The sequence below is a fragment of the Acanthaster planci genome, linkage group LG05 (assembly GCF_054643075.1).
Source record: "Acanthaster planci isolate LZ-2023a linkage group LG05, COTS_SCS, whole genome shotgun sequence".
NCBI lineage: Eukaryota > Metazoa > Echinodermata > Asteroidea > Valvatida > Acanthasteridae > Acanthaster > Acanthaster planci.
In genome coordinates this window covers 9371491-9383855 of record NC_141781.1, presented here as the reverse complement: position 1 = coordinate 9383855, position 12365 = coordinate 9371491, and the positions used below count along the sequence as shown (strand labels likewise).

General features: G+C 45.3%; 1 protein-coding gene across 3 annotated transcripts in view; it reads left to right on the top strand.

The window, feature by feature from the left end:
- The window catches only part of cog1 (component of oligomeric golgi complex 1), a 38556-nt gene that overhangs the window by 8226 nt on the left and 17965 nt on the right, over positions 1 to 12365 (top strand). For all 3 annotated transcript variants that reach the window (XM_022249523.2, XM_087137110.1, XM_087137109.1), the window contains exons 12-27: positions 317 to 376; positions 622 to 696; positions 946 to 1133; positions 1915 to 2019; positions 3189 to 3433; positions 4893 to 5087; positions 5245 to 5346; positions 5485 to 5598; positions 6082 to 6130; positions 6484 to 6551; positions 7046 to 7139; positions 7870 to 7947; positions 8333 to 8409; positions 9725 to 9908; positions 10935 to 11066; positions 11776 to 11964. In XM_022249523.2, the coding sequence (XP_022105215.2) occupies positions 317 to 376; positions 622 to 696; positions 946 to 1133; positions 1915 to 2019; positions 3189 to 3433; positions 4893 to 5087; positions 5245 to 5346; positions 5485 to 5598; positions 6082 to 6130; positions 6484 to 6551; positions 7046 to 7139; positions 7870 to 7947; positions 8333 to 8409; positions 9725 to 9908; positions 10935 to 11066; positions 11776 to 11964 (1955 nt within the window). The remainder of the gene's footprint in view (positions 1 to 316; positions 377 to 621; positions 697 to 945; positions 1134 to 1914; positions 2020 to 3188; positions 3434 to 4892; positions 5088 to 5244; positions 5347 to 5484; positions 5599 to 6081; positions 6131 to 6483; positions 6552 to 7045; positions 7140 to 7869; positions 7948 to 8332; positions 8410 to 9724; positions 9909 to 10934; positions 11067 to 11775; positions 11965 to 12365) is intronic.

Genomic DNA, 12365 nt, shown 5'->3' with positions numbered 1-12365 from the left:
TGCTGCATCATTATGAATGGTCGAAGGTGGGATTTAGAGAAGGGCCTTCTGTTTGGAGTGAGATTTTTGAGTTTCACATTACTTCTTAAGTGATCATACTTTATATGTTGTGAAAATAATAACCTTCAATGAAATGTAAAGTTCAAGAAAAATAATACATTGAGGGGTATTTGAAGATTTTTCACTGTCTATTCACAGCTGCATCTGATTTTACAACAGCATTTGCACAAGTGACAAAAGATGTAAACATTTTAGTCTTTCCACGTAAATTGTTGCATATAATATAGGTTATTATGCCCGAATGTTTACTGTCCAGATCATTCCAACCTGTTGCTGAAGACGCTTCAAGAAGTTACCAGTGAACAGCATGCGTCCAGTAAGTGTAACATGGCCACTCTCATCAGAAAAACCCAGCACATTGCCAATAGAAGGTGTGGTTCTAGACTCAACATTTTCAGAGGGATTACATGGAAGCTCTATTTTCTCTTTGTGCAGCAACTGTTTGGGGGGACCCAATTGAATGAAAGTGTCGGAAACACAGGCACTTTTGAGCAAACCTAGCAAAAGTTAGAGGAAGTAAATGCTGATGAGCTGATGAGTATGATTCTCGAATTTCAACAGAAAAGAAAAGTGGCATTCTTCAGAGTGAGATGGTGTCTGCTTCATTCACAAAACATCTTCCAAGCTCTGTCATTGGTGAGTCCCATTTCTGAACTGTTGCCTCCAAAATCTTGGTCTCTGTTCAGTTTCTGGTCATGCTTTTGGTCCTACCAGTTTCAGCTGCTTGTAGGTAAGAAAAAGTCTAATATTTATCGGCAGAAAGAAAGGATGTTAAAGTTGCACTTTTCAAAGATTGCTTTTCTTCCTCTTCAGATTTGGTCGTTCCCTAATAATTAATATTCATTGAGCCATATGTCCTGACCGCTCTCTGATTGGTTCCCGCAGGTTTCCGCCCCTCACCTCGTACTCCGAGCACCGCCATCGCCCCCAGCTACCTGCAGCAGAGCCTGGAGCAGTGGGTGGAGACGTGCATACTGGACGTGCACAGCGGAGTGGGCAAACTGCTGGGTCATGTGACCTCCATGAAGGCCCTCGCCGCCATACGGGATGCCGTCTGGGACTTGCTGGCGGAGGTGGGCAAGGCCTGTCGCAAAGTCTGTATATGTCAAGAACTGTCCCTTCTGCTGCTACTCGCCCACCAAAGCAACTTCAGCTCATGCTTGTTAAAATATGCTCAATAAAAATGGGTTAAGAGTCTTTCATGAAATATGTCCAAATAACCAGCTGCGTTCGTGATGTGGTCATTTCAGTTGACTTGTTTGGGTACAGTGTCCCTGAGTCATTATCTCGTTAATGATGTCCCTGAGTCATTATGTCATTAATGGCAAGTCAAAGCTTCATTTGTTGGAGTAGTGGAACGAACAGTGGGCAAGGAATTCCTTTTCACACAGGTTATGATTTATAAAGATGAGCAGAGATATTGACTGGATTGGGATTTGAACCTGAGGCCTCCGGAATACTGTTCCGGTGCTCTACCGACTGAGCTATCCAGCCCTATGTTGGTGGCTCTTTCCATTGTCAATATCTTTGTTTAGGGGGGCACTAGCCAGAAGCCATTAAACCTGAAACACCATGTAGCCAGGGATCACACCCTAATAGCATGATACAACCTGGGAAGTGGTGAACAGGGATCACTCAAAGAAGATACGGCTTCTTGAACATAAATCATGAAACAAATTATGATTTAACTTGATGGCTTGCGACTGGCTTTTTATTGAGCGGTTGTGACTCGTGGCAACTTTAATTAAAGCTCTGCCGTGTTACCTACCCCACGTGACGATGTGACATAATTGTACAACAGGACGACGGCAGATCTAACATGAGCAATGCTAACACTCCCTGTTTTAATCCTAGGATAATGGTGAGGTCAGCTGGTCCACCGTCTGTCAGTGTGTGCTAGACAGGCAACTGTCACTATGGGGAGAGTTCATCAGGCCTCTGTTCCTCACCAGGGTACAGGTATGCAATTTCCTCTCGGGAAGTCTCTGGTATGCGATTGTCTCCAGTAAATACATTTGTGAACAATTATCAGGCTTTTTACCCTTCACTGACGTATACTGTAATTAACACCCAATAGGAAAATAATATCTTCCTGGTGCTCAACTTGCATCGATTGAAATAATTCCTAATTTTGTAGCCGATGCTTGAGAGCCAAGTTGGAGACTTTGTAGTTTGGGATGTCAAAAGTTCGCCTCATGTTTAAACGACTCTTTCTGCATCTCCAATTGGCAACTGTGTGTGTGTAATACGTGTGCCTCAGCATGGCACACACTAACAAAGGTTTGGAAGAAATTTTTTGGCAATCGACGGTACGGCTGTGAGGGCTCCATGTTCTGCACTTTTTTGTACTTTGCTTAGTAAGCCCATCCCCCTTGCATTTGGTCAGGGCATCTTGAAAAAAAAAAGAGCATAGATTCACACTTCTCCAAGACTATTTATTGAATTATAATATTACCATACTCACCCGGAACACTTCTGTGTAAAAATGTGAGTCCTTGATGCAGCGGTTAATTCTGATGGCAGTGCCTAATGCTTGGGATATCTCAAGGGTTGGAATATTACTGTTCATTGGGAGGCTCCTTCATGGAGCATCATAGATTCCCCTTAGGAAACGGCTGTATTCGCATTCCATACTCGCATGGCTAGCTACTGACTGGGATACAGTAAAAAAGTCGGAGTATCACTGTTCCTGATAAGAAGCGCCTTACAGGACTCTGTATGTTTCTAATGGGAGTTCAGTGTATTCCAATTAAGAATATGACGCTCCCGAGTTAGAGTGCATGCGCATAGACCGCTTTGTCACTTGGGAACATGTAGTGTTCTTAGAATGAAAAGCAGGTGTTCCCTATTGGAAGAAGCAATGTTGTTGAAAAGCTTTGTGGAGTTCCAACATTCGAGAGCCCCGTAGGCCTGTGTACTGATGATGTCACACTTTGTTTACGTATGCACTTTTCTATGGAACCAGTGGGGGGCCTACAGTCCTCTGAGCACCGTAGGAAAGCATACGTGTAAACAAACTGGCATCATCAGGACAGATGTCTGTTAGCTGGGGGCGATTTTACCGCACTTCATCCTTCCTTTTTTTTTCTCTCAATTTCCCCCACTTACCGACCCATTTCATCCTGCAGGCCATCATCCAGGATGCCCTGGACCTGACTTCCACTGGCACCCAGAGGCACACCCAGCAGGCCCTTAGCGACCTGGGCTCACCGACAGCCGAGCAGGACATAGCCGCCTACGTGTGGGCCGAGGCGCCCAACGACACCCCTATCCCGGCGGCCTGGAAGGGTGGCGGAGGGACGCTGGTCAAGCAGGCTGGGGAACCCGGTGGGCTGTACATGAAGGCCAGGGCTTTCACCCCTAGGACGCAGGGGTAAGCAGTACGCCTAAGAGACCCATTGGCAGCTCTAGGTCTTGCCTGTCAATGGCTGGCAAAACTGGCTGGCCATCAAATAAAACCAAAAACATAATTCACAAGTGTTAAAATTATTACACAGCTATTGAAACTCAAAATAATGAATACAATTAAGAAAAACATGTATAAGGAGAAATATCTCCACTTTAGCTGAAGTGGGACGAATGTGCACTTTGATCAAATCATTCTTTCCAGACAAGTATAAACTCGCTGCAAACTTTGGTATCCCATGCAATAAGCTTAGCAAAGTTTGTCAATAAAAAAGTTTACCTGTAAGGAATTAGACAACAGTTCTATTTCTGAAGGTTTAGAGTACACAGAGTATGACCTCTAGATTTAAACCAAACCTCCCTATAGATTAACCCCCCCCCCCGGTCATCTTTGCAAGGAGTTGTCCTGAATCCTCTACAACCAACCACTGTGGAGGAAACCTTTGGTGCTTGCTTTGAACTAAAACTTTTCTGAGGCATCAAGCGCCATGCGGATTGACAGTGGCTGGGTTCCACTTTTCTTCAGAATTGCCCAGAACCTCCTGCGAATTTGAAGGAAGCAGGAGGCAGTGCTGTTGGTCAGATCCATCACAAGTCCTCTCACAAGACTGGACATGAGTAACAGGTTGAGCAATGACAAAGGAATGCTATTGTGACAGTTCATTTGAATACATCATGACTTGATTTATGACTGAATGACTTGTGACGGACTTGTGCTGGACTTGTGCTGGACTTGGCGGGAACTTGTGACGGACTTCACTACAGCACTTCAGGGAGGATTAGGATTAAATACATCTGTGGAGACAGATTGTAAATTCAGGAAAATGAACCACAGCTCTTACGAATGAGATCAATAACATCACTGTCAATTTTAAATGGAGTTTGTCAGAAATATGACCCTTTGCTGTTGTCACCTATTGTTTTCAAAGATTGTGTGGATTCTGTATCCTATGTTACATGGTTCAGGCAGATGTTTTGACATGAAAGCTCTATGTACTCAAAGGCATTTCACCGGTTTTGTACCCATTAATTTTTATAAATGCATTTGTTGTTAAGTTGATACACATTAGTTCATATTAAGGTTGATGTCATAGTGTCACTTTGCACACAGTGGTGTACCCATTTATTCATATTGTTTTCCCATGTTACCTATTTGCTACCCCTATGTACCCATTTACTACTCCTATATACCTATTTGCTACCCCTATGTACCCATTTGCTACTCCTATGTACCTATTTGCTACTCCTATGTACCTATTTGCTACCTCTATGTACCTATTTGCTACCCAATGTACCTATTTGCTACTCCTATGTACCCATTTGCTACCCCTATGTACCCATTTGCTACTCCTATGTACCCATTTGCTACCCCTATGTACCCATTTGCTACCCTTTTTCACCCACTGCACAACTCATTGTGTCCCCAGAATCTGCACTTCGCTGGACAGTCAGCTCAAAGCCCTCTTGGAGGACATGGCTTACTATACAGAGAGCCCCGCCCCTCAACCGAGACTGTCCTCCGCCGACAAAGGGACCAAAAAAGCTGAGCCGTTTGACAGATTCGCAGACACAGTCACACTCCATAGCTTCCTCCAGATCTCCTGCACAACGTGTCTGCAGAGGTGAGTGTGCCTCAACATGTGGGGCTCTGCCTCAGGGAAACCTTCAGACAGATCTTCCATCGGTTAAAGGTTATGTTTGGGAACACTGAGTCACTTTAAAGCCATTTGCATGACGTAGAATTCCATAGTTTTTCCTCTCGTATTTCCTTGATTGAAGATTGTTAGGCATCGTCGGCAAGCAGTTGGAGGAGACTAAATCTCAGCTGGACACCTGTGTTCATCTTGGACAGACAGAGCAGAGCTCTAGGGTTGTGGATAGGTGAGGCTGTTTTCTGCTTTTAATTTACTTCCCAGCTGTCAAACAGGTTATAAAGTTATTGTCTGTAAAATACTCCATGGAAGCCGACTTTAAGAAGCCTAAACTACCGCCAATCATTTGTTTCTCGTACCCGTCCAGGGCCCTGCTCCTGGGTCGTCTCTGCTCGGCCCTCGTAGAGCTTTGCCCCAACCTGCAGAAGACTGCCAACATAGCTGAGCCCGAGACCAAGCCATCCAAGCCTGAACCACAGAGGTACGGAAGTTTAGCCATGCAATACTTTATGAGCCCTATACATTACTCAGTACTGAATCAGGTAGTCTGGGATCTAGACGTATTCCTCCATATTGAAGGTGCTAGTCACAAATCTCAACTGTTTCCCTCAAGTCATAGGTCCCACTGGATGCGACCCAAATGAAAGGATACCTTCACAAATAACTCATTCTCCCCATCAGAGGCCACCCTCACAAACCACAGGTCACTATACTGTATCCAAACCACATATTTCACTCTAAAATAATGATTCATCCTGCCAAATCCCGTTTCATTCTCATAAATCAGAGATTAGTCTTGGAATGAGCAATTCCTTCTCAAATCACGATTCGTTCTCAAGTCACTTACCGCACACTATTCAAACAAATCACACTGTGTTGTCTCCACTATTTGTTGCCGACAAACTAGTGAGGTGCCACCCTAGTGAGACCTTACTTTTACTCTCTATACATGTTTTACCCACAGTTGGCTGAGGAGTAAACTGATGGGGAAACGTTCTGCCAGTAAACCTGAGGCAAGTTAAGATAGAGTCAGTTCATGTTGAAAACATTCAGGTAATCTTGTTTCAGTCGACATTGGTAGGCAAGTACCATGTTCTTGTGTTCCGATTGCCCTCTGATATCTGTAGAGAAATACAGAAGAAATATCCTAATCTTGGTGCACTAGACCGACAGCCTATGCAAATCCAGCATATTGATGCTGAAGTTCTCTATCTCGATTTGTTTTGAATTCCCATGTGTTTGTAACTTATTGCGTTTAGCATCAAGATCTGCTGTCACCGATTGCTCTTTGTATTTACTTTCTCTCCTCCTTTTCCTCAATTTGCGCCCAAGCAAAGAGCCACGTATTCCTTTTGTTTGCCTACAGACTGAAGAGGAGACCGAGTGGGATAATCTGAAGGGGCTCTTACTCCAGCAGAGCAAAGACGCTTACAGGTATTACCTACCAGTGACTAGACAACTCGTGCCCGTGCGCATTTACCTGGAGACCCTCAAACTTGGTCCAGATGTCAGGTTTACCACTCTGTAATTACATCGTGGCATCCACTGTCACATTCGCAAAAACAGTTGCCTTAAGAAAGCATAAAATTCCCTCAAATTAAGGGATATGGAAAAAGGCCTGGAAGCAATGCACATGAAGCAGTTATGAAGTGCCTGTAGAGGATTTTCAGTCACGTGACTTTTGACGGTCACCGTTCCATTTACACAGATGTGCGCAGAAACGTGCACACCTTCGAAGTCTCTCAGCAACTTGGAGTACATGAAATTGCCAATTAAAAGTCATATATTCAAATGTACACGCGCTACCGCGGACTTGGAACATTTCCTGAGCTGCTTTTGCCCGTCAAGTGACATCATGTGAAAAACCTCTATAGATGAGCACCAAAAGTTGATCTGCATCTGATCAGCCCCCCCCTCTTGTTTTGCAGGGTCTGGAGTGATTTCACAGCATCCAGGGTCTTGGCGGATTTCGGCAAGTACCTGACTGATCCCAGTAGCGAAGCAGCCTTGAAGGCTGCCACGGTACGTTACACTGCTAATAAACTTTGGCTCCAAATGTCAGAAAGAATGCTTGAATGGATGGATGGGTGCTATTAGTGAGGGAAGGGAGTGTAACCTCAGGCCTTGAGCTGTGCAAATGAAGACAAGGGAGAGTAGGCTTCTACTAAGCAGTGATCTCCCTTACGGGGTACAAGGGACACATGCTTGCGGTTGTGGTGTGAGTCCGGCACATAGCTTCCTCTGGTAATTTCGGAATTCTGTAGTGTGCCTTTGCGCTGCGCAAGTGTCACCCCAGCCTCTCCATTTTTCACCAGTGAGGGAGTACGTATACACGGACTGAACAGTTTCATATTTTGGACTTAGTCTTCAGGATAAGCATTCATGTTATCTTTGACCTTAGGCAAGGCATTTTACCACAACTGCTTCTGTCTCTTCATGAGTAATAAAGTAGCATTTTTTAGAGAATATAACAACAGCGGCGGAATGGTTTTAAAAGTGGGGGGGGGGACAATGGCCCCTCCCCCGGCCCTGCAAGTTCCGCCGCTGGTGGTATCCTGTTCAGTTGATGGCAACGTGCAATGCTGGAATTGACTACGTAGGCTATGCATGCTCGTTAAGGAATATTTTAGGGAAAATTATAAGTTTCTTTGATCTCTCAAAAATATCAAGATATCAAAACCAAGTGTATCTTGTGAAGCACTGCGATGATGCCAATAATTTGAATCAAATACCTTTGATACGTGTTTTCCAGCACTGGGACACAATTGAGATACAAGAAGAGTCAGAAGAGGGCAAGAAGGTGACATCTAAGGTCCAATTACCAGTGCAGGTAGGTTTTGCTCCATTTAAACTGTGTGGCATTGACAGTGACATGACTCACTGTCTGTGTCCAAGTGATGCTTGGTCAGCTTTTCTTCGAACTTTTAATCAAGCTGAAAGTGGCAATGACAACATCAATATGGACAATGACAGTGTCAGTGACAGATAATATTGTCATCTGTCACTGATACCTAATTCATTCCCCCCCCCAAAAAAATGTCAGAGGTTGCTGATACAGGATGTAATTCTCAGTGCTAGTATCTGTAATTCACTGATGTTTGAGCTTTGTCCCAGGCCCAGTCGACATGCCTGGACATGACAGGGACGTTGACCAGAAGCATCTTAATCAGGTCCAGTCATTAGACATGAGATTCTTGCTGGTTTTTCTACACCAGGCGTCGTGGTATGTCCAAACCGTGCTCTACTCACTGTGTGAAGAAATCAACAGAGTTGGTGGTCATGCGCTGTCTCGGTAAGAGCTGAGTGTCTCTGTGTTCCCCAGCTTCACCTCATGTCCTTGTGTAGACTTCACACGTTTGCTCTTGGAACCAGATGAAAAAAGTTAAACCGAGGCTTCTTTCACATGAATTGTTTATTCAACTCAGTGACTATTTATTATGTATATGAGCACAAGCTAGTCAAGAGAAATTAATCATAGATTTTAGTTTGAGGCATGGAGCATTTTCTAAAGTTATCAGTTGTCAAAGTTTGTGATAGTGACATCTAAGGCCTAAAGCAGGAATGAAATTGTGGTTCAAAAATAGCTTCACAAATTTCCACAAACCAGTTCATACACCTCGATCAGCCTTCAAACTCTAGAATTTTGTAGCTAATCCAGCCTACTATCCATCTTTCCCCTTTTTTGGCCATTCTTGCTCCATGTCTGGCTATCCATGTCTTCGCTTTACCCATCCTTGCCGCCTTCTGTCCACCCGTGCCCCCTTTCTGCCCATCCTTACCCCCTTTCTGCCCACCGTTACCCCCTTTCTGCCTATCCTTATCCCTGTCCGTCCATCCTTGCCCCCTTTCTGCCCATCCTTACCCCCTTTCTGCCCATCCTTACCCCCTTTCTGCCCATCCTTACCCCCTTTCTGCCCATCCTTATCCCTGTCCGTCCATCCTTGCCCCCTTTCTGCCCATCCTTACCCCCTTTCTGCCCATCCTTATCCCTGTCCGTCCATCCTTGCCCCCTTTCTGCCCATCCTTACCCCCTTTCTGCCCATCCTTACCCCCTTTCTGCCCATCCTTACCCCTTTTCTGCCCATCCTTATCCCTGTCCGTCCATCCTTGCCCCCTTTCTGCCCACCCTTACCCCCTTTCTGCCCATCCTTATCCCTGTCCGTCCACCCTTGCCCCCTTTCTGCCCATCCTTACCCCCTTTCTGCCCATCCTTACCCCCTTTCTGCCCACCCTTACCCCCTTTCTGCCCATCCTTATCCCTGTCCGTCCATCCTTACCCCCTTTCTGCCCATCCTTACCCTGTCCGTCCATCCTTACCCCCTTTCTGCCCACCCTTACCCCCTTTCTGCCCATCCTTATCCCTGTCCGTCCATCCTTACCCCCTTTCTGCCCATCCTTATCCCTGTCCGTCCATCCTTACCCCCTTTCTGCCCATCCTTACCCCCTTTCTGCCCATCCTTATCCCTGTCCGTCCATCCTTGCCCCCCTTTCTGCCCACCCTTACCCCCTTTCTGCCCATCCTTATCCCTGTCCGTCCATCCTTACCCCCTTTCTGCCCATCCTTACCCTGTCCGTCCATTCTTGTCTCCTGCCCCTTCTCCCCACAGCTCCATCCTCTCTGGACTGATCCAGGAGACCAGCAGCGGCATCCTTGCCCTGTACAAGAAGCACCTTGATGAGCACCGCAGCCAGGCGGATCGCCTGGCCCTGTCCCAGTCACAGGCCTTGCAACTGCTCTTTGACGTCCGCTTTGTGGCTGCCATCATGTCTGGTCGTGGGGAGGATGCCAAGGTGAGATCACGACTTGCAATCCCATGCTTCCCCCGTCTTTTCCCCGGTTCCCTGATAATGGTTGATAGAACAGCTACAAATAGTAAGCTAGTTCGGTGTTGTAACAGTGCTTGCACACAAGAACGGCATCACAGGTCATTATCATTATTTTGTTTTTTGTCACCTTGTGAAATGTTTCGTTTTTTGCGTGTCTAAAATTATTAAAAATCCATTAAAATATCACAGTGACAAAGTTACGCACAAAATATGTACATTGAAATGTTCAACAATTCAGAAAGGTATACAACATAGATTAATATCTAAAACAGACGATGAAAAGGGCCCAGGTGTGACATAACTGGTAAGCAGTATAAATTGTGAACCAAAAAACCAGCATTTGGGCTTTAATACATTCCCAAAAGCTGTCGTTAAGAATGTGAACCGCTGTGGGATAAAAACGTAATAATTTGTGATTGGAACAGGACTTAATTGAACAATAGCAGTTTTTGATGGCATGAGGTGGAAATGATGGTGTGCCGGATGAAACTTGTCCTCAAGAATACACTGGGCCCTCTTTTTGACCCGAAAATGATTCCAATCATCCAACAGTTGCCATACACCTGTTCACATGGACTGAACATGTTCAAGCTTGCATGACCTCTGCAGCTTCGTTCTCAAGTTGCTGTGCCCCTTTGAAATCCCCAATTGGCTCGTACCCCATTCGCATGTGCTGGCACGATGTTGCTGCCAGAGTTCCACATGTGCAACATTGAATTGGATTTACAAAAGAGAGATATTTATCCGATTGATTGGTTATCAGCTGGTGTGACATCAGGTGGTTTGTTCGTTGATGATCTGGCTTTTTTTGGCAATAATGAATCGGTCCATTGCTCGCATTTCAATATACTTGCTAGGATGATGTAAAAAAAGGTTTGACAAACTATGACCCTCCTGACCCCAGCCCTTTATTTCTAAATCAGTCTGTTTCTTTTCTGATAATTGTAAAAAGATTTGAGAGAAATAAAAGAACTCTTATTATTTCGGCAGAAGAATTCCACTCACAAAGATAATGTCCAGAAGCTTGTTGACCGGCTGGAGAACACCATCGATCCTTTTGACCTGGACGTCTTCCTGCCTCATCTACAGACCAACCTCAGTAGGCATACACAGAGATGCACGGTATGTCGGATGGGCCGGCTCCAGCGATCGTGATTGTAGCTCACTGATCCACCCTGCTCTTTGGAAACATCTCAGGCTGTAGCTCACCTCTTCATAATCTCAAACCGTCATGCCCTAGCAGTGGGGGATATCCCAGGCTATATCACACACCTTCCTAGTTTTCCATCGTAGATATTTCAGGTTATGTCACACATCTTCGTTGCCTGGCAACTGGGGACATCCTAGGTTATGTCTCTCACTTTAGAGCCCAGCAACTGGAATATGTTGCAGGTTATGTTACATACCTTCCTAGTCTTACAGGATATCCAAGTTATTCCATGACCGTCATACTGTTGCCCAGCAACTGGGGACATCCTAGGTTATGTCTCTCACTTTACAGCCCAGCAACTGGAATATGTTGCAGGTTATGTTACATACCTTCCTAGTCTTACAGGATATCCAAGTTATTCCGTGACCGTCATACTATTGCCCAGCAACCGGGGACATCCTAGGTTATGTCTCTCACTTCAAGAAGTTAGAGAGTCCTAGATCAGACATGTGACTGCATGAAGTATGCATAAACACAGTTTTTAAACGCAGCTTAAACCTGATGGCAACTTTTTATAGAACCAACTTACAAGAAAACCGTCTTTAAAAACTGGCTAAAGTAGGCCAAGTCCTCATTTTTTTGGGTAGTGTGTGAGATTGTTGGGGTTCATCCTGCCTACAGATGCTGTTGGGTGCCTTAGCCAGCCCAGACAAGCACATGTACTCCTCCCATCGCGCCGTGCCATCAGGGTACCAGGAGCAGCATAATGTGCTACCCCTGGCCAGCAGCCAGGGACGTTTTACCTTGTTGCCTCTCAGCACGACCTCGTCACAGTCGCTGCAGAGGTCTCTTCCTAGACCCCTACCCCAGGTAAGTAGACTGCGCAAAAGTATTGCTAATCAACCCATGGTTCCTTATCAAGGCTGGCTTGATTGTTCATGTTCATACACAAACTCGGAAGCGGAAATTTGGCCATTTTTTAGTTTCTCAAACTGCGTGGTCTGAGATCCAAGCTTGAAGGCCGGTTCACTACGGGTCCTTTGTTGCTGCAGAAACATTAGTAAAAAGTCCTGGATTCCTCCATTTGGTTTGGACATGGCTTTTTTGTCAGTGCAGTTCTGGAGATGAAAGTATAGTGTGTCCCAAACTCGTCCAGACACCCCCCGGTGAAATACCTATTTGCACCCATTCCCCTTGACGAGTAGTGTACAGTTTTTTCTCTTGACTTTGGACATGGGCGTAACTCATCCCTTATCTGTTATCTTGCTCAT